This window comes from Sphaerodactylus townsendi, linkage group LG02 (assembly GCF_021028975.2).
Source record: "Sphaerodactylus townsendi isolate TG3544 linkage group LG02, MPM_Stown_v2.3, whole genome shotgun sequence".
Classification (NCBI taxonomy): domain Eukaryota; kingdom Metazoa; phylum Chordata; class Lepidosauria; order Squamata; family Sphaerodactylidae; genus Sphaerodactylus; species Sphaerodactylus townsendi.
In genome coordinates, this window is record NC_059426.1 from 124,824,074 (window position 1) to 124,847,303 (window position 23,230).

The following is a 23,230-nucleotide window of genomic DNA, read 5'->3' on the forward strand; positions in this document are numbered from 1 at the left end:
CACCATGAGAAGCATTTTTGAAGTGCAGAAATTGTGATCTTTTTCCTTTCAGCATTCACATTAATAAACTGATTAATATTGTTTTTTAGCCATAGCAATGGAGGCACCAGCAATGGGCCCGCATCAGTTGGCCAAACCATCTTCCTAACCACTGTGGTCATCTTGAGGCCCTGCTTGCACCACCTGAGATTTTCAGCCAGCTCACCAAAATTATAGAATTTCATCACCAGAGAGACTTCTTTCTCCCTTTCTATCATTTTCTTCCACTGGAAAGTGAAAACTTTTCTTTTTTTCTGGCACACTGTCACTGATTTTCACTGACCCTTCCTCTTGTACTTGTGTTCTATTTTAAGTGTTTTCAAATTGTTTTTATATATTTATATGTATTTTCGTCACACTTTTATTGGTCACCACTATAGGGCCCCTAAATTGGGTGGAAAGGTGGATCAATGCAAAATGCACAACACAGCACAATGACAGAATAGATGTTCTTGAGACAAAGATAATGAGATTCAAGTGGAAAGTCTCATTTTTTTCAAAAGAGTTGAAATCTTTGGCACCAATGCAGAGGAGATAAAGGCTTATCAGGCACAGCTGCCCAAATTAACTGAGTGCCATTCAATTTTCTGCCTGAAGAACATGAAGGAGTTAACTAATTCATTGGTTCCAGGAAGTTTAGCTCATTTCAGAATGAAAGATGAGCCTGCCAAGCCACTGAACCCTGAAACTAGAGCCTTACACATGCACAGAAAGCCACAGGGTAGAGCACACATTTCCTCATAGAAAAGTGACTCCAGAGTTGGATTCTGTGATCCTACCCATCACAGCTCAAAACCGATGAGGCTTCTAAGTTAACTAATATTTTATTATGGAGGGGAGGAGAAAAAAAATCATAGGATATTAGGCATTTTAAACTCCTGAGCCAAAGGAGAAATTTGGGCTTTGATTCTAAGCACAGCAAGCTGAGTTGCACTACAGGAAGGTAACTTCCTCACCAGCGCCCCCTCACTTCAGCTTTCCATGAGCTTCTGCTACTGTGGTCAGTGGACACTCAGGAGCAATGTGGGGGTCTGCAGCAGGTTGGAGGGAATTGGCAAAAATCTCCCTCCTTCCTCCGCAAAAGTCAGATAATGTTGACCTCACAGTGTATGATTATTGCAAAGTGACCGCAAGCTGCGTGAGGACACATGCATCAGTCAGACTGTCAGGAAGCTGAGCCGGGCAGAAGAGAATAGGGCAATCAGCTCTATTCTCCATTTTCCCTGCATACCAGTCAGTTTGTTAAGTCAGGTTTCCATTTACTATGCCAGTCTATAAAATCTTTAATTAAAACAACCAGAAATGCAGCGTCATACAATGATTTCAGTGCATTGCTGACCTTATTCTCTCTTACACACATACTCACACCCTAATTAAAACAAGTGTTTACAGGAGCACAGTTCAATCTCATGAGTTCTACTGGGAAGTCAAAGTTAATTGAAAAGTCCTCCAGGGAGAGAGGTTGCCAATTGAGTTCCTTTTATATTTATGGCAACTGCTGCAGTATTCACTGTACTTGCAAACTGTATCAACAAAGGTGCCTGATTCCTTTTTCATAACTAACCATACTAGCCCTGAATATTTTTACCTCCTGGAACTTGGCCCAGGAGTAGCATAACTGGCTTGATCTAAATGATGGAGTAAATGTGCTGGAACATCTCTTGCGGGGATGACTAAGGCTTGGTTTATATAACACATCCTCTTCTCTCAACAGCATTCAGATCTGGTCTCAGAAGTCTGATTTTAATTAGAGCATCTCTTTTTAGTCAGGGACAAGGAGAGAGGGACACACTGGAAAGAAATGAGAACACAAGAACTCATAAATACATCTCGAAAGACAGACTTCCAGTTTTGCCACAGAACACATTGGAACAAACAAGGTGAAAAAAGGAAGTAAAGCTTTTTGGAAAACGGGATATAAACTGAGAAGCCAGAAAAAGGAAAGACTCCCTGTATCAGAATGGTAGATGTGGTAGGAACAGGAAGCAGTGCCAGCTTGTGTGATCCCTTCTGTTGGTTCTTGTTTGCTCTGGTCTCATACTGGGGAAGGCCAAAATAGTTTCTCTGGGACTATTTTGCCACCTAAGCTGTGATAACATGCTGAGTCCACAAATGCAGAACATTCAGGCACTAGTTTTAGTAAAGCTGTTCTACATGGAACTTGAATGAGAGAATGATCACAGTATGAAAAATTGTACTTTTTGTTTCCAACTGTTTTGGAAAAAATTTATGCAATTTTGTCACTCTGCTCTTTAAAAATTATTCCCCATTTCTCACCCCAAACTGCCTGATCAGAAAAAGAGATAGGATTTTAAATTTAGATGATGAACTTTTATTAGTTTGCAATTGTTAAATATTGTATCTCCATGTCTAAAGACAATGCCTGGCATTTAAGTAGAGATGGGAGGAAAAAAACAGGTTAAAAATAATTAACAAGGACTTCTTTTCAGTTTTGCCAATGGAAAAATAAAAGTTTTTGAGAGTTCTGAATGAAAATCCTGTGAAACATTTTCTCATTTGGAATGAGTGAAATCTTTTCTAGAACAAGGTTTTATGCATTTTAAAATGTTTAATATTAAGTGCTCTATACCGTTTCCCTGAAAATAAGACCTACCCCAAAAATAAGACCTAGCATGATTTTTGGGGATTTTTGGAGGATGCTTGAAATATAAGTCCTACTCCAAAAATAAGCCCTAGTTACAGATTCCCCGGCGCAGCTGATCTGGTCATGTGGTGGGGGTGCGCAAAATCATGGGGAAAAAATAAGACATCCCCTGAAAATAAACCCTAATGCATCTTTTGGAGCAAAAATTAATATAAGACCCTGTCTTATTTTGGGGGAAACAGGGTATAAAACAATCTGCTATATTAGATAATGGTAATTCCTGTGCAAACTAATAACATATACACAGTGGCGTATCTGCCCAGGGACATGGGGTAACCCATGACTCCAGGCACATGCCATCTGGTCACATGGGGGCACAAAATCGGCCTCCCACATGACCAGAGAGTCAGTCTCCCCAAGGGAGGCAACTCTGACATGCCTCTGACAAAGCACGGAGCCGAAACAGCCCAGCTGGAGGAGGCTGCTTTTACAGCCAGCTGCCGGCAGAATTAAAGTAAGTGGGGACTGGTTAGTGCCTTGGACTATCTTTTCAAGTTATGCTGAGCATTTCAACAATAACTTGAAAAGATAGTCCAAGGCAGGACTAGGCCTGCTAAAAGCAGACAGACGAAGCTACGTTCCTGATCTCCGATGTCAGTGCCTTGGACTATGTTTTCAAGTTATGGTGAGCATTTCAACAACATACCCATGAGCCTTTGCTAAATATGCAAATTAATAATTTGAACTAAATGTTATAAAGTAACTCAGTACTCCAAAATGCTGCTACTCCTTTGTGTATGCAACCCTTCCTTTCTTTTTGTTTGCTACCAGATTTGTGTTTCACATTTTAACTTTTTTCCGATCCCTCAGATGGCAAAAGTTAAGATATATGTGCTAAGGTAGTTTCAGTTGTAGCAGTTTACAGTGTCCTCCCTACCTCTAGAACTAGTTTGCTTGTAGAAAACCAATGCACTAATACTTTTCAAATTGCATAAGTTTAAAACATACGTTTATTTCAACTGTTATAAATACTGTATTTCATATTGTTAAAACAGTACAATAAATGTATTATTATTATTATTATTGATGATGATGATGATGATGATGATTTGATTTAATAGACCGCCCTACCCCCGAAGGGCTCATTTAGCATTCATAGGAAAGAAAGTACTACATATATTTCAATCTTTTTCCAAAATTACCCATGGTGTCAGTTTTCACAGTATAGGGAGCATATATAACATCTCCAGTTAAAGGATCTCTGGTAAGAGGTGGTAGGAAAGATCTTCCTCTGCCTGACATGCAGTAGGGATGACATAAATAAATAGAACTGAGCTAGACAAATAATCTGGCCTGGCCTAAAGCAATTTTATATGCTCCTATAAATTTTTATATGCTATTATACTGGGCTTTTCCCAAGGTTACGTCATCTCTGCTCATCTTTTCCTTTGGAATTTCATGGGGTCGCCATGAGGCAGCTGCAACTTGACAGCACATTTCACATTTACTTTAAAACCTCCTGTCCTCCATCTCCTGACAAGGCTGCTGCCTTGACAGAAACCCACAGCTTAGCACAGTCCACATGGAGGGTGTTGGGTGCTCCTTCAAGAACAGCAATGTTTCAAGGTGTTTTGATGTCTAAGACAACTGCTGTTGTTACCCTTCTTCTAGTGACACACCACCGCTCCCACTCAGGAGCTGGAGGCGACAACTCTTCTTGCCTCTTTGCTGTTCCGGCTCTTTAAAAATAGTGTTGCCCACTCATGCCATACATGCCATCCTGAATTCTGGTGAGATTTTCTCTTATGAGATCATACATTATTTGGGATTCTGTAATATCAAGCCACCAGAAACTCTTGCCTGAAGAAATAGCACAAAGAATTTGGGAACTGAAATATATAACTTGCCACACTACTTTTAAAAAGGACCGAAGACAAGTGCAGCCCAGAAGTGTCAGGTGGCCTCATTAAAGTTGAGTGTGGAATTTAATTAGCACCTCCTGACTTCTCCTCCTGAGTCTAGGATTTCTAAGAAATATCCTCCCCAATATATGAGCTTTCCTCACCCCTATTCTAACATTCTTTACCTCAATTACACAACTTCCATTGCACTTTTTGGTGATGAAAGGAGGAGGCTGCAGTCTCTATATTACAACAAAATTCCCTTGACTGCGAGATGCAGAGAACAAAACAGACAAGAGAGAGGGGACTGTTGTGTAAATAAAGGTTATTTATTATTTACTTAATTTATACTCTGCTTTTTTCCTCAGTGAGGCCCCATGTGCCTTATAGCTTATATTCTTCTCCTATCCTCCATTTTATACTTAAAACAAACATCTAAAGTAGGTTAGGCTGAGTGTGTGTGATTGGTCCAAGTTCACCACAAACCTTCCATGACAGAATTGGTATTCAAACTTAGGACTCCCAGATTACCGTATATACTCGTGTATAACTCACATATAAGCCAAGGCACCTAATTTTACCACAAAAAACTGGGAAAACTTATTGACTCGTGTATAAGTAGAGGGTGAGAAATGCAGCAGCTACTGGTAAATTTCAAAAATAAAAATAGGTACCAATAAAATTACATTAATTGAGGTATCAGTAGGTTAAATGTTTTTGAATATTTATTTTAAAGAAAAACACTAAACTAGCTCTGTAAGCCCTGATTCTCCCTTTAAATCCCACTCCAGGAAGGGGTGATTTAAAAGAGGGAGGAGAAATCTAGAGAAATGGAGGGGTTGGCCTGTCAGGGGAGGAATGTTTATGTTAGCAGTTCCAACATTTCAGAGTAACTTTAGGAGACCATCCTAATGATACCAGCCATGTTTGGTGAAGTTCAGGGGGTCCAAAGTTATGGACCATCAAAAGGGTAGCCCCATCTACTATTAGCTTCCATTGGAAACAATGGGGTTGGGAGCACCCACTTTGGGAATCCATATCTTTGGATCCCCTGAACCAAACATCACCAAACCTGGCTGGTACCAGCAAGATATTATCCTCATGATACCACCCAGGTTTAGTGAAATTTGGCTCAAGGGGTCCAAAGTTATAGACCCTCAGAATGTAGCCCCATCTACTATTAGCTTCCATTGGAAACAATGGGGGATGGGGCACCCCCTTTGGGGGTCCATAACTTTGGACTCCATGAACCAAAACTTTACCAAACCTGGCTGGTATCATCAGAAGTGTCACCTGATGCTACCCTGAAATTTTGCGGCAACTAGCCTAAAAACTGCGCCCCCTGGAGGCCAACAAAGTAAAAACCCTAAAATATTTTTTAAAATACACCTCACTCGCATATAAATCGAGGGGGGCTTTTTCAGCACAAAAAATGTGCTGAAAAATTCGACTTATATGCGAGTATATACTATATCCTGGCACTCTACCCACTATGCTACATTGGTGAGAGTGTGAAGAGGGAATAGCAGTGAACAGTTTGAACAACAGCAAAGCAAAAAAAAAAAAATTTAATTACTCCCCGCACCCTTGCTCAGGGCAGCAAAAGACCTGTGAACTATGCTGGTCCTGAGTACATAGAAGCTCATACCCCATTCAAGTCACCTCAGCTTTCTGAGGTTTATCTTGGCTGAGCCCACGTGTCTCTATACTCTTCACCCAACGATAAAAGAGAAAACAATGAGAAAAGAGTTTTGAATTTAGAAGGCAATAATGTAAAATGTTCAGATATCTAAGGTGTAAAATCAGATAGGAAGGAAAATCTCAGTGGAATTCCAGATAGCAAATTCCATCTTTGCACAGCAAATGTGTGGAACATGCACAGCCCTGACTATAATCTGCTACTCCATACTCTTTTGTACAACATGCCTACCTGAGGAATCCAATCCAGTGTTCTTCATCTACTGGAATGTACACCTGGTCTACGCTCTGGACCACAGCTCCATCCTTGATCCACAGCATCTCTGGGTCTTCCATTCCTTCGAGGCTGCAGTTCAGTTTCACAGGCTGCCCCTGTGATACTTTCAGCTTGATTGGCATTCCAGTATCTTTTGTGCCTAGAAGAAAGCAACCTCCCTTCTCTCCACACCCACAAGATGGGAGCGAGGAGGTTGGGAGTACAGCAAATTAGTCCAGGTTGGTGGTCTATAACACAATACAATAAAAGTACAAAATGCACAGCTGCCCAGACTGCCTCACCAGAACTTTTATTGTATTTGTTCAATGATTATAGGATAAGAGTGCTGAAATTCTAGTTAGGAAATAATGGAAGAGGCTAAATCTGTGCAAGGCTTCTTCAGCAACATGCCAATTGGGAGATCAGCAGGTGGAAATCCATACAGTAGCACTCTGTTGGTGATAGGTCCAGAGGCAAAGGAGATCTCTGAAGCAGTGTCTTGGTAATGCTTTTGAACGTGCTGTTTTCAGAACAGTGATTAAAAGTCTCCCCATTTTTTTTCCTCTGAATTTTGACTCATGGGTAATACTAATAGGTTTTGAGTCAATCAGCACTTTTGATCCCTTCCTATGAAAAGAACTGGCATCCATACAGGGGGTCATTCATACAGTCATTCATACAAGGGATTGTTCAATGTTCATACTTCCTTTATAGCTAGACTCCAACCAGTTTAAAAACAGCACAGTAGTAAAGGCTGATCTACAGTTTTGCCATGGAAGAAAACTAATCTTTTACAGAACATACTTTCTCTCCATCCCAACCCTCCTCCCCCCCGGCCCCACCTCCACTGTGTGGTGTGGGATTATTTCAACCAGTAGCCTGGCAACCCCCAAGCCTAAAATGAACTGCCAAATCCTGATCTCATCCCCCATTTGGATGGGTGTCACTAATTGATTTGCATGTGGTGCTATTTCTCACATTTCCTATGCTGTAAAAGCATTCAGAATACGCCTCAGAGCTTAGAATGGGTGTAGGTGGGTGGGTGGAGAGCAACTGCTTCAATAAAAAGAGAATATATGGCATATGTTAGCATGCACAAATACTGACACAGACTATGAAAGCTCTTCGGAGAAAAATGAACACATGCAGTAAGGAAGGATATAAACACAACTGAAAATAAGCATGCAAAGTAGAAGATGAAGATAAAATAGTTCGGCAAAAAAGCCTACTGTAACCACTGGACAACAATCACTGTAAATGGCACAGGGAGATGCCGATTACCAATTTTCTCAGATTTTTCTCAATTTTCTCAGATTTGCTACTGTAAGATTCTGAGCTTTAGTATGATCATTTTGCATTGCTTTAATGAAATGCCTTTGGGAGATTTTTGTTAGCTGCCTTAAGCATGCTAACAGAAAGGTCTGGTACAAAACTGACAAATATTTATTTGGGTAGAGAAATTATATGCAGCCTTTTAGAGATCTATTTTTCCCTATAGTTCATATTAATCTAATTTGCTGATTTGGGCAGTGATCAGTATAAGATATTCTCCCAGTGTTAGATCCAGTCAGCTTTGCTGGTGATGAAAAAGAAAGGAAGGTCTCCTCTGACCACCATCAAAAGCTCTAATGAAGATAACAGGACATACATTAACAGAGGCCACACAGGGTGTAGAAGGGAGGAACACTGAAGGAAATTCAATGAACAGGTTGACTGGATCCAACCCCAACATTAACACTTTCCTGGACTGTAACGTATTGTAATGTAACCTTCCAAATATTGTTCCATATTACTTATCTGCCATCAACTGATGAATATTAAAAGCTGCTTATTATCCAATATAAACCTGAAAGAAGATCCTCCATTTTTTCAAAAAGTAGTTCTTTATCTATAAAAATCTCCAACACCTGAATTCCCCACTTACAAAAAACAAACTCACAGTTTTGTGAACTGTGTGAACCAAGCAGTTTTTATGAACCCAGGAGCTATATACCAAATAGCCAACCAAAATAACTCTGTATAAAGCTAGAGCTCTGAGATAAATTTTAACTTTCCAGTGATAGTGGCCACCTGGGGGGAAAACACTGTCTTCCACCTGGTTATAGACTTTTTTTTTTTTGCATACAATGATGTCTGAAAAGAAAAAAAAGCAAGATTTGCTCATTAGGAATGTTTGTCTCATTAGGGCACATAGTATCTCTCATAAATGTGCCATAAAAATCTTTAAAACTAAGAACTATCTACGCATGAACCAAAAATGTCCACTCTGCATATTTGCCATGTGTTCAGACTTCATCTAAGACCCCACCCCAACAACAAAAACAAAGAACCCTTTCTTGCATGCTGGGCTTTAAAAAAAACAAACTATGTCTTGACTATGCATGGATTTAGTCCTAAGTAGTAAGGTTTCCATGGAATAAGGGCCACACAATGCCAAGCTACTTGACTTGACTGATGAACTTGTCAGTAACTTGAAAACTCTAAAAGATAGCATGGGCTGTGGCCTCACATATTCCACTGGCACCATAAATTCACTATCAAACAATATTTTTCTAGGCCACTTTTAAATTATCTGTCTTCTCCTGCATAGAACAGCAAAACAATCCCAGTTACAAGCTAGGATCCTACAAGACCCTAGTACAAGACCCAAGGTAGTTACAAAATGATCAAGTTATACAAGTTTGGTGGGATAAGATCACATGTATGCCCCCCTTTTTATGCAATGCTAACAGGAAAAGAATATGGTAGCACTAATGAACACTATTTTCTAGGTTGCGTGCACAAAAGGGGAAACTTGAAAATGCTGGGAGGGTGACAGGAATCTAGAATTCTATGCTGGATCTGTGATTACTCTGTCCCCTTCATGGCAAAACCGTACCCATGCAGAAGCACTAATATAAGTTAAAACACTCTTGTTGTTGTCCACACACAATAGCCAACTCCCTACTTCATTCTATCCCCATAGGTACAAGACAGGATAAAATTCCAAACTTCTCTTTATCAAACCACAGCACAACAGCAGGTATATAAAAGCTGCAGTCAGGGAATTCCAGCTGTCCCATCAAGATGGCATGGGACTACATCACTCTGCCCACATGTCTAGAAAACAAAGAGTACATAGTGATGAGCCATTTTGCACAATCATCCAGCAGTCCAACAACAACAACAACAAAAAATAGCCTTCTCAAAAACCTTAGAGGTACCCTCTCCATATTCCTACAAGTGGAGAAGTATAGCCACACAGGTAAGCAAATGTGAGGGGTTCACCAATTAGGAGGAACCCATGTTTCAAAGTATCACCCTTTCATCTCTTCCATCCTGCTTACTCAAGCCCTTCAAGAAATTGATATAAATACAGAACTCTCAAACACCCCCATCATAAAAATCTCCCTCTCCCTCTCCACACATAACCTTCAGTGCAATGTGGGGAAACTGTGAACTAGCTGGACAACTATCCCTTACACATCAGGTGATAATGAGGTACCCTGGGACAACCACCAGCAGATACAGATTATCACTGTAATAAACATGGGAGGTATGTGTTCGGGTGTTTAGCTAGATGGGAAGAAGAGGCCGAGGTAAAATGAAAAACATCCTAGGATACAGTTACATGCCAGTCACTGTGCCTATTGTGGCACACTGAACCGCTGTGTTTCCATGTGGAGCTTCTCGGGTTGCTGGATTTTATGACTCAGGGTCCTCTCATTCATGGAATGAGGAGGAAAAGCAAGTCCATCTTGGGCTTTCACTGGCTATGTGGGTAGACACTTATTCTAAGGAGCAGAAAACATACATTCTGATGTTACTGCTGAGGAGCCATTGTGATGTAGTGGTTAAGAGTAATGGACTCTAAACTGGAGAAAAGAGTGTGATACTCCACTCCTCCACATGGGTGGTGGACTCTTATCTAGGGAACTGGATTTGTTTCCCCTCTCCTACACATTAAGTCTGCTGGGTGACCTTGGGCTAGTCACAGTTTCCCAAGAACTCTCTCAGTCCCAACTACCACATAAAGTGTTGTTGTGGGGAGAGAAAGGAAAAGGAGTTTGTAAGCTGCTTTGAAACTCCTTATGGGACAGAAGGCAAGTGTACAAATCTAAATTCTTCTTTCCTTTTTCTACCTGAAATTCTTCTGAGAAGGTGCCTCAAAAAGTAGGCACCATCAGCGAGCAGCTTTGCAATTAGTTGATGATGACAGATTTACCAGGTTCACCTTTGGCATTTCTGTGGCCTAAAATCTTCATATTCTTTCTCCTTGCATTGTGCTTTTCCACTACTGCGTGGGGTGAGCTTGCTGGTGTAGCTTCCCTTCCTTTTTGTGCTCGTGTCCCCACCTCTGCCCCTTCTTCTCAGTGACAAATGTAAACTGAGACAGTTGGCTACAGTGGTGAGAGGGCTGGACTAGACACTGATACAAATTTTTACTTGAGCTAATTAGTCAGCCTGGCCTCCTTCACATGATTGTTGGGAAAACAAAATGGAGGAGGGGAGAGCTATGTACACTGCCCAAAACTTGTTGGAGGAAGAGTGAGATTAAAATGTAATGAAGTGATGTACAGGTACTTTCACACTCACTGAATAGTGCACTTTCAATCCACCTTGCATTATGTATTATGTATTCCTTTGCATTATTGTATTATGTGACATGGCAAAATCCACTTCCACGTGATCACTAAAATAGATTAAAAGTGCAATATTCAGCACATGCAGAAGTGTGCTATGTGTGGTAAATTGGGCTACATTAGAGAATTCATTCAGCCATCACATGTGAGGAGTACAGTCTTCCATGCATGGGTCAGTTGTGGGGTCTCTATTGGAAAATGGCATTTCTTTAAAAAAAATTTAAAATAGAACAGAAAAAATAAAAAATAAAAACATCACAGCAACAATTACAATTATATCAAATTATATCAATTAGATCAAATGGAAAGAAAAATACATATACCCGTTAATATACTGGCGTTATGAAGATGCGACCATATAAGGTAGAGGCACCTAATTTTACCACAAAAAAACTGGGAAAAGCGTATTGACTTCATTATAGAAGTCGGGGTGGGAAATGCAGCAGCTGCTGGTAAATTTCAAAAATAAAAATAGATGCCAATAAAATTACATCAATTGAGGCATCAGTAGGTTAAATGTTTTTGAATATTTATTTCAAAGAAAAACAGTAAACTGGCTCTGTAAGTGGAAAAGAGGGTCAACAAGAACAATATGGTATCAACAATAACTTTAAAAGTACAAAAACCTTAGCTCAACCAGCAACCAAGATAAAACACAAGAGTTAAAATCCTCCAAAACTGGATTCCTCATCATCATCTGTATGTCCAAATGTAACCCAACTTAGATTTTCAGAGGGATATTATCAGAAATGGAAAATCTACTATTAGCTTCCATTGTAAACAATGGGGGATGAGGCATCCCCTTTGGGAATCAATAACTTTGGATCCCCTGACCCAAACTTCACCAAACCTGGCTGGTATCATACAGAGACTCTCCTGATGAGACCAGCCAGGTTTGGTGAAGTTTGGTTCAGAGGGTCCAAAGTTATGGACCCTCAAAAGAGTAGCCCCATCTACTAATAGCTCCCATTGAAAACAATGGGGAATGGGGGCACCTCATTTGGGGTACATAACTTTGGACCCCCTAAACCAAATTTTACCAAACTTGGCTGGTATCATCAGGAGTGTCTTCTGAGGGTACCCTGAAATTTTGGTGCCGCTAGCATAAAAACTGCACCCCCTGCTGGCCGGCAAAGTAAAAACACAAAAAAAATTTAATGACCCGCATATAAGTCGAGGGGAGCTTTTTCAGCATTAAAAATGTGCTGAAAAATTCGACTTATACATGAGTATATACGGTAATATAATACAATAAACAATAAATGATGATAGTAACATTTATGAGCAGTAAATAGAGTTGTGATAATCATCACTCAATGCTTATTACTATAGTAAGAGATCTTAGCTTTTGTCTAGAGTTTAAGTGACTGCAACAACAGGAAGAAACTTCATAAAAGGTGAATCAATTGGAAAAAAAGTTGCTGAAACAACCTGTAACTAGTAACCCCTCAGAAATCAGGTTCAAAACAAGATGGCTTCTGATTATATATTCTTTTGCCAGTAAAGTTCTTTCACTTGTTTCCTGTAAATAAAAACTTCCATGGTTCAACGTTACAAGCCTCTGGTGGCAGTTAATTATTTCTTGTCATAAAGAAAACAGGTTATTTTGGTGTCCCTTCAGAGCAGGTCCTATGCCTAACTGAAAAGTATGCATCTTCCTCAAAATTTAGCATCTATCTAACCATACATGTTTTAACTTGTTCTGCTTCTGTGCCAAATTAAATAGCCTATAAATTCATTCTAGCAAATGGATTTTTTGGCTGCATTACCACCTTTTCAAACTTAGTCAGTTCCCTTATTATGTCTCTTGATGTTTGAATGTCCCTTTTTAATCTTGAAATTAGTTACAAATATTGCAGTCATTGTATTTTTTGCCTTTATCCTTCATTGGAAATTGAAACTTGTACAGAACGCAGCAGCCAGGCTTCTTATGGAAGCATCGAGCAGGGACCGGAATCCGGTCCTATACCAGCTGCACTGGCTGCCGATCAAGTTCCGGGTCATGTTTAAAGAGTTGGTCTTGACCTTCAAAGCCATTCACGGCCTTGGACCTGCATACCTACGAGACCGCCTCTCCCCATATCGCCCCACTAGGCCCCTCCATTCATCAGAGGGGGACCTTCTGGTGATCCCTGGCCCTAAAACTATCAGGCTAGCCTCTACAAGGGCCAGGGCTTTTACAGCCCTGGCCCCTACCTGGTGGAGCAGGCTTCCAAGGGAGATCAGGGCCCTGCGGGACCTGCAGAGTTTCCACAGGGGCTGTAAGATGGACCTGTTCCACCAGGCATTTGGCCAGCCTGGTTAAATACATCGCTGCCATTTCATCTGGCCTCCCATGGGCGTAAAGGTAGGGAGGGGGGGAGGATGATGCCATCTGATGAGGTATGGTTCCGGTTTTTATTTTTATTATGGGAATCAGTTTTTATGTTATGTTTTAAAGTTGTTTTATCATTGTTGTTCACCGCCCTGAGCCCCTAGGGCAGTGGTGGCAAACTTTAGGCACTCCAGATGTTATGGACTACAATTCCCATCAGCCCCTGCCAGCATGGCCATAACATCTGGAGTGCAAAAGGTTCGCCACCACGGCCCTAGGGGGAGGGCGGTTTAGAAATAAAATAAACAAATAAATAAATCTTCTGCCAAGACTTGATTTCTCCTTGAGAGTTTATCATTTCTCCATGTTCTAAAAATCATTCTTTTGTCCAACTCTCTTATCATAATATGCTTCTATAGGTGACATTAATGAGGATATTGAAGGATGGGAAGTAAGCAGGGCAAATCAGCTATTTGCCTGCCCTGCCAGCATAAGTGGCACTTACGCCTATGGGGAGGGCAAACTGAGGGTGGGCACTGGAGAGCTCTACAACACCTGACCCAGAAACAGACTCCAGACTCAGAGCTGCACTGGACTAAACCTGGCTGCAGGCACAGATGGGGGCAAGCTAAGGGTGCATCCAAGGGCATAATTGGCTTCCACTGGGCTTTTGGCCTAGAAATGCCCTGGCACAGGAGTCAGATGAAAATCTAGTTGCCACAACAGGGGACTTTTCAGGAAACTGGGGATTTTCTTCTTTCTGCTATCTCCCCATACCATCTGGATCCCCCCTGGAGGTAGCATGGCAGCGGGTCTTGTCTGATCCTAATAGCCAGCACTTCTAGTGCAACAATAAATAAAATTGGAGATAATGGACATCCCAGCAGCTGAATGCTCACAGAGAGTGGTGGAGGACTGTGCTGATGCCTTTGTCCCCCCCCACTGGCACAAGGGGCACCCCTACTGGCAGAGGGGGCAGAAACACCAATGCTTGGCTGCTTCTCAGCTTTGCAGTAGCAAAACCCTGAAATCTGGGCTGCTGCAGAGTATCACCAGCGTGCACTTGTAACCCAGCATGAGAGAGACAGGCTGGGGCATTCCCGGGGTGGAGTCAACTTTAATTGGCTTTCACCCTGGTTTTAAGGCCATGAATACGGGTGACAAGGCTCCATTAAGCACTATGGAAGGCTTCCAGGAGGAGGCGCTTTTTTCTTCTAGCAGCCTCCCAGCACTGCCTGGAAGCTACCAGAGGTAGCACGGTGGTGCAGCAGCAGTGCTATCTCTGACTGCCGCTGAGAACTGGATTGGGCTGTTAAATGTATTCCTTCTTCAATTTGAAATCAATCCATTAAAGCTTCATTTACTGAAGTTCTATTCATCTTCCTTTGCATGCTGTTTTGTGTAAAAACTCTGTATCCAGCATGAATCCTGAGCTGTAATTTAAACTTGCAACCATTTTCAGCAACAAGTCCAAGGTATATCGTCAAATGCTTTTTCAGCATCTAAGAATATAAATGATGCCTTCTTTTTTTCACAAATCCTATTGCATTAATCACAAACTGTAGTAGTGCACTGCCGACCCAGCGGCAGTGCCGTGAGTGGAGGCGTTAGGACATAGCCGGACTCGCGACCTTGCGGTCGCATCAGCACCCACTCCTCATCCCCCCCCATGGAGTCGCGCGGGTCATGAACTGTCTGGCTCAATCACGGAGCAGGGGACAATGGTGTACCCCAGGTGCGAGGATTAGGCTCAGGCAATGCAGCTCTTCTCCATACGTAGCCAGATGAGATCATGCATCACCTATTGATGATCTCCCGACCTCCCGCTCTCCGGAGACTCCCCTGATCCTCCCCTCCTACGCCCCGATAGAAGTAACAACAAAAGGTGCCAGGAACTTGACGGGCCGGGAGGTTAAGCTAGGAGATGGACCTCCGGGTCTCCAGCTGCTGGCGATCTCCGCAAGATGTTATCTCAGCGTCACCGTCTACGTTCTTACGCTGACGGCGTGGAGTGCGAGCTACAAGCTGGTGCGAAACCGGGAATCCTCGAGACCTCCGCCCCTGCTCACCGTGTTAAGCCTGGGGAAGGGCGATGCGAAGTCCACTGGATCGGCATCCAGGGACCGCGTTTTTACCCGGTATCTCGCCTGTCCCTCTGGATCGTAGCATCCAGAACAAGCGTCCTAGGACACTCTGCGTCCGGCGGAACACCGGTGAGTATAGGGAGCTTAAAAGCAGGGCTTATGACAAAACACGTTGTGGCGGAACTAGAAAGCGTTAACGAAATGCTGACAGGAGTCCCACGTAAAGAGAAGGGAGAATGCGCCAAATTGGTTGAGGAGATTGAAGCTCGGAGGTGTCCATGGGTGCCCAGAGGGGGACGGCCATTGAATCTGCAGGACTGGGGAAAACATCGGAGAACGCTCTTCGCTGGGACTGTAGCGCAGCCGATGTGGCTACTATGACGTGGAGACAATGTTTTGTGCGTATAAGCCTGCAGACCCTCGACTCCTTGCACTTGTAGGCCGCTTCCTTTCCGATCTTTCACCTTCGAATTTCAACCCGAGATTTTCTCTATCCACTAAGTGGGCCTTCCTGTCACTCCCTTCTGCCCAAGCTCCTTCACCCATTTCCAAACTCTCCAGCGGCTCAGCCGCCCCCCTCCTGCTCCGCCTTCATTTTCGAAACCACTGCACCTCCGTCCAGCGCCGCACTTATGGGCCGAGGTTTCAAAACTCGCCCAGAGCGTGGTAAGCCGATCTGCAGAAGGAAACCCTGACGGAAGGCGATACGCGATATTCTTGGTGGCGCTATTACCCCATCCACTTCCACAGATACCAAGGAGGATGGCATAGTTAAAGGCGGAGTTGTCGAGTACGCCCCTGAGCTATAATATCCTCCACCCGGAGCTCCTTAAAGCTTAATAAAGGGACGTAGGAGTCACCTAGCCCCTACGTGAGAGGCATGCCTGGAAAGCCGTATAAGGGAACCACCTAATGGTTCCAGATGGCTGGAGAAAGCACCTTCGCGTACTCCTGGAGCCCTGCAATTTGTGGTCTGGGAAAGTGAGTTCCGTAGCAATGCTTCAACAGGACAGCCACCTCTGGCGGCCTACACCGCCAGCTCAGCTTTGCAGCCGATGCTTTTGCCAATCCCAACGATCAGATTGTCCTGCCTGAGGCCACCCTTACGGTGTATCTGAGTTCTTCCTATAAGGCATTTGTCAAAGTCCCCAGCATGACCAGCCAACCCAGAGTTTCTCACTCATCCGGGCGAGAAACCCCAGGAGCCTATGCTGAATTGTGAACAGGCTCCAGGAAGCTCAAGAGGCAGGTAGATAGCGAGGCCCAAAGCGAGCTCCTCATAGCCTGCCAAAGGGCTTCCATGGAGTGCGCGGGGCAATCACGGGCCTAGAGCAAAATCCTGAACTGGCGACATGCTTAAGGCTTGCCGGACATTGGATCTCTCCCACCAAGCTGTAGCCTCCTCGCCGCAGCACTCTCCACCGGCGGAGACAGTCTCCAGGATGACTGCTTGCTTTCTGCGGCAGACCGGACACTTCGAAGGGAGTGTAGGCAGCCAGCCGGGGGGCCTACAACCCGATGGAGGAGGGTCCTCCCAGGAGGCCACCTAAAACCCGGTGCCCGTTGCCAGAAGACTTCCATTGGAGAAGGCGACTGCCCGTCGGAAACTCCCGCCAGACATCTCCCAACCAGGACCAAGGAGGAGAGTACTAGAGCAGACCCAAGCGCCAAGGCCCTGCCAAAGACCACCCACTCTGCAGTGGCATCTACCCGTTTCGCACGCACCCAGCCCATCTCCTTTCAGTTCCCCCACGCGGTTCTTGTCGCCCCAACCCCGTATGCCGAGCCCACCCCTACCGGGACAATTGGAGCTAGTGCTGCGAAGGCCTCTGCCGCTGAACAAGGGGACTGTTCGCCGTCCCGGAGTGATCGACTCCACGCTGGGACCCATCCACCTCCAGGTCTGGACTAACATCCCACAGGAGCTGCCGCGGAACCAGCTGCGCTCAGCTGATTCTCTTGCCCCATGCGCTGCCAGCTGCCGACCCAATAAAGGACTACGAGCTGGCAGCCAACATGGCGCCCAACCTACACCACCGTCGCGGTGGAGACACCTATCGGGAGCTCCGTCCATATCTGGAGCTTCGCCATAGAAGGATGTGAAGTTCAAGGGCCTGGTGGACACGGCCCCGATATTACCGTCATCAGAGCAGCGAATGGCCCGACCAGTGGCCGACCGGGCTTGCCGCATCTGGGGGGGATTGGGGAGACAAACCCAGCGAAGGCGGACATCCATGCGCTCCACGGTCAACCAACCCAGGACTTCGGCGGCAGCTCACAGTCCGCCCATCGTTCTAGACATCCATGTCAATCTTTGGGAAGAGACCTCATGAGGTCAGGTTAAAAGCGACTCTGGTCTGGGATGGATGAAACGTCACGGATCGTTGGTTATCGTGCCTTCGAAGTTGCCTCCTAATTTCACAGGAAATCTGTTTCCCTCTCCCTCCCCTTTTCCTTCTGTTTTCGACCAGTAAAGTGGGGAGGGCCAATTAGCTGACTGGCCTCCTGGATTAAAAATCGGGCCCATCCTGATACTGCGCCAGCACTGTCAGGACAGAAGTTTAAAAGGGCTGCAGCCATTATCGCCTAATACCCAAACCGTTTGGGTTATGGCTGTAATACAAACAGCTTTATCAATATCAAGTTAAAGGGCCAGGCTCAGCGGAAGCCTTATAAGGAAGCCGGTCTCGGGCAGTTCGAAGATAATTCGATCACAAAATTTACCATCCAGCTTCCTGCATTAGCCACCAAGGTCACGGTAAGTGCAACTCCCCTTGCAAAGAAACCCCCCCTTCTTTCTCCTTTGTGTTGTCAGGAATTTGCCTCTAATTGCTGATTGCTTCATTCCCGGATGCACCCATCCCCAAAAGGTGCTTCCCAAAGCCCCTTTGTGTTGCTGATTAAGCATGCATACCCACAATCCCCAGGACTCGCCTGTTCCCTCCCCTCGAGGCTCCGGGACCCACCGCCTTGGCCTTTTCGGCTCTAGAGCCAATTCCGCCAGGTCGCCTACCCTCCTGCCCTCCCTGTCAAACAACTAAAAGAAGTGGCCCCAGGAGGAGATTGCATTAAAGCAACCTTCACAGGCTGCAAAACAAAGCCTTCTTCCTTCCCATATTAAATCTAAACACTAACTCGATCCCAATCTCCCGCCATCCCCTCTAGAACTGAGCCTGGCGGGACCGGACCCGTAACCTGGGAAGGGGTGTGGTGTTTCAGTCCCTCTTCCTACAGTTCCCATTGGACTCAGTTAGCCATGACAGGCCAACCCATGGAATGGCGCCGGAGAAACCAACCCCATCCCGGAGATGGAGCATCTCTCTAGAGGATCCGCCCAGCGATCCCAGCAGGAACGCCGTCGCCGCCCAAAGACCGAATGACCTGGGGAGGCGTCTGGGCGACCACCAGCCAGGAACTTCGCTGCTGCGCCAAAGACCACCCGAGCGCCGAGAACCTCCTGTACGCTCTCTTTGCGATGTCCACCTGCTCAAAGGCCACCATCCTTTGCACACTCTGCTGCCTCCTGCGATGGCGATCGGCCACCCCTGGCAAGCTTTCACCAGACCAACATCTGGGAGCAGTTTGCTGCGTACCGCCAGCGTCTCATCCTTCTGCCTGGGCCAGTACCTGAGATGGGGAGCCTGCTGAGCTCCTGCCTGCTCCCCGTCTGCCAAAAGCACCGGAGACTTCCTAAAGGTCTGGGCTGAGCCCTTCATGAATGCCTCATCCATCAGGTACTCTATGAGCGCCGACTGGGGACCCGTCGTCCAAACCCTCCCCGGCTGGCGCTCTTTCCCTTGTCACCAAGACGGTCGCTAACCACGAGTCCAACACCTGCGCCCGCATCACGGCGCGGCAGGCGGGAACGAGCCGGGCCCGACCGTCGGCTTCGGCCAGTTGGAACTGCACACACATGGGAGGACATTCCCCGTGTTGAAACATCCTGCTCCCCAGGGGCTGGTTCTGGACCTGCGGGGAAGGGCGTTAACCACATCCGCCGACTCCCTGCGGAACTCTTTGCTGCCTCAGCCGCCTCACCATTGTCCTACCCCAGGAGAAACCCACCCGGAGACGAGGGCGCCGCGCCGCCCGCTCGCCCTGCCTTTCGACCCCTCCTGCTTCCGGGCGGCGATCGCCCTCTCGAAGCGGAGTTAGATCTCCTCGCCTTCCCTAGTGGGAGTCCGGACTAAGCTTCCTACAATGCTAAGACTATTGACGGCTGGCCTGTGCCCTTCGCGAAGTCCATCAGCTCTACCTCCACGCTCTGGATGCCTGGCCTCGAGCAGCAGGAACTTCGATCAAGCGACCCTAGACAATGGAGTGCAGCTATTGATTATTTGTTGTTGTTACATCACCAAGGTTGTGAGAATGTACATAATATGTGTTGTTTTAATCTTTCTGATAATTCCCAGTTGATCCCACATGAAAGTCGTGAACTGCAAGAGGTTGTATCTAATCTGAGGTATGATGTTTTGCCCCATTGGTGGTCAGCCCTCTGGAGCGCTGGCTGCGGAGATAGTTGAAGTGCTATTGTACAGCTCTGCATTGGTTTAATTAATGCCTTGTTGCTCGGATCTTGTTTCCGTTCAATGCTGTCTAATATTGCCTGTAGCGTGTGTAAACCCCTGGTACCCTTACCCACGCAACCAGGTTCTAATGTTGCACAAAGCAGCAGCCAGCTTGACCCAAGCTGGCGGAGGAGACAAGCGTCCCTTTAAATAAGCTATGGCGTTTTAGGCCCCGTTTTCTAAAATGTAAAAGGAGGAGATGTAGTAGTGCACTGCCGACCCAGACAGTGCCGTGGTAGAGTGGAAACGTTAGGGCGTAGCGGACCTGCGGCCCGCGATTAGCATACACCCCACTCCTCATCCCCATGAGTCACGAGGGTCATGAACTGTCTGGCTCAATCACGGTAGGGACAATGGTCTTGCCCCAGGTGAGGATTAGGCTCAGGCAGCGTCGCGCTCTTACTCCATACGTAGCCAGATGAGATCATGCATCACCTGATGATCTCCGACCTCCAGCTCTCGGAACTCCCCAGTCCTCCCTCCTACACGCCCCCGATAGAGTAACAATAAAAGGTGCCAGGAACCGGCAGACGGGAGATTCGCTAGGAACACGGACCTCCGGTCTCCCGCTGCTGGCGATCTCCACCAGATGTTATCTCCGCGTCTCGTCTCGTTCTTACGCTGACCGCGTGGGTCGACTACAACAAACCATACATTGTCTCTCATATATCCCTTCAGTATAAAGCCAGGCTGATTTGTATGAATTAGATTTTTATACATTTCTTAGCCTCTCTGATAATAGAGCTGAAAAGTTTATAGTCCACATTCAGCAATGAGATGAATTATTAAGATTACGGTAGTATTTGATCATTGTGTTCTTCATGTATCAATGTTATATAAGCATCCTGTAAAGAAAAGGGCAATTTATGCCCCTTCCGCACATGCAGAATAATGCACTTTCAATCCACTTTTACAATTGTTTGCAAGTGGATTTTGCTATTCCGCACAGTAAAACCCAGCTGCAAAGTGGATTGAAACTGGATTGAAAGTGCATTATTCTGCATGTGCGGAAGGGGCCATTTTCTCTTTGTTTATTTCATTCATTCCTTTTTGCAATGGCGATATTACATTTTCTTCCAAGCACTTGTAATACACTAGTGTAAATCCATCTGGGCCCGGCGCTTTGTCTTTTTTCAATTTTTTAATAACTTGTGATAATTTTTAAATAGTAATAGCTTGATTCAATATATCCCTGTGTTCATATGTGAATCTCTCAATATGTATTCCTTTTACATACTCCTCTATTCATTCTTTTGTTACTGAATCCTTTTTGAACAGTTCTGAAAAGAGAGCAAACTGTTCCTGCATTTCTTTTTCTACATGACTAATTTGATCTCTTTTCTTCATTCCTGTTATCATTTTTCTTTCAATTTCTTTCCTTAAAAAATGTGCCTGTCATCCAGGTTTAGTCACATGTTCAAAATGCTTCTGCCTTAAAAATCTTAATATTTCTGTATCTCTTCAGTTTCAAGCATATCTTATCTCAGTTAAAATTGCTTCATTGCAATTTTTGTGCTGTTCCTCCAGTGTTTGAATTTTGTCCATTATTTTCTTGGTTTGCTCCAATGTTTTTCTTTTTTAAGGGAAGGCTATTAGGTTCCCTCTCACATGAGCCTTACTGGTTTCCCATAATGTTGTGATGGGGATATTGATCATATTATTTAATCTAAAAATTTTCTACATTTTACTATATCTTCTTCTAACACAAGATCATAATTTAATCTCCATCTTCCTGTTCAACTTCTATTTTGTTGCTGTTAATGGATTATGATCTGCAAAACTCCTTGGTAGTATCTTTGCACTCTTTAGATTGATAACTAAGGTTTTTGATATCCAACACATCAATCCTTGAGTATGCTTGGTGCTGGAAGGGACTGCACACAGTCAGTGGAACTGGGAGTTTTTTTAGTGGTCAAAACTGAAGGTGGAATAGTAGTGAGACTTTCCACAAGTGGTCATAAATAAATGGGAAGGGAATATATCTTCTAGGTGATGACGAATTTCTAAACCAGTTGGAACGGGACTTATACTCACAAGTGGATTCCCAGTCTGGCATATCAGTGTTCTGCTAAAGTTACCTCAGGAGGGAGATTGATGTGAAGTGGCTAGCTAACAGTGTCAAGGCTGTATGTGTCCTGTATGAAAGGGTACCAGCCTATTAGAATCAAAAGTCACTATGAATCCATTAACCAGTAGCATCTAACTGAACCATCTTAAAGCAAAGAACCTCTAAGCAACTGAAAAAACTTATAAAGTTTCATCAAGAACTGTGCCTGTGCCCAAACGGATATTTGTATATAGGTATCTCTCACCTGATTTCCATCCATTTGAAATATATCCTGATTCCATCTAGTTTATTCAATAAATTTTACTTCTGTTTGTTAAACTTGCCTTAGATCTTTGGTGCCTTGAAAAGTGGGATTTGCCATAAGAATAAAAACAGGTTCCCTTCACCTCACCATCAAAGCAGCTCAGTCTTAGAAAAGATGGGAAACCCTGCCCAACATAGCTAGGAGTCTGCCACCAATAAATAGGAGGGTGAAGGGACCTGCCTCGGAAAAGAAAGTGTAGTGTCTGGTATTCAGATTTTGATCCTCCAAGCAACTTCCAAATGTAACATTTTAATGTAATTAAACACATTTTTGGGAAGCTTGCCTTCTTTGGCTTTTTTGGACCTATCTTTTTTGGATTCATTACCCCATTCAGGACTCTGAATATATCTCTCCTTCTTTAAAAGTGAATATGATAATTATATATCTATACGAATAATATGGATAATCTAATGTCAGTGAACATCACGAAAATGGTTAGCAAGATATATAAACCGCTTCTGGAGCAAAGAACAGAAAAAGAATTAATAACAGCTAGTATGATAGATTGGGCAAGAATGCGAAACGACATAATAATGCTGGAAGAATGGAATAAGTATTGGACTAGTATATATAGATATTCCCCAAATGCAGATATGTGGGAGTATAACTTAAAAATGTTTTATAGAAGTTATATAACACCATTGATATTGTCCAAAATAGATAAGAACAGTTCTTCTAAGTGTTGGAAGCGTGGAAAAGAAGAGGGGTCATTTGAGCATGTATGATGGACATGCAATAGGGTTAGGGAATACTGGAAACTGATACACATTC

General features: G+C 44.3%; 1 protein-coding gene across 1 annotated transcript in view; it reads right to left on the reverse strand.

The window, feature by feature from the left end:
• TYRO3 (TYRO3 protein tyrosine kinase) overlaps positions 1-23,230 on the reverse strand; it is a 97,386-nt gene that overhangs the window by 68,359 nt on the left and 5,797 nt on the right. Inside the window, 1 exon segment of the mRNA XM_048484612.1 lies at positions 6,476-6,683. Within this exon segment, the coding sequence (XP_048340569.1) occupies positions 6,476-6,683 (208 nt within the window).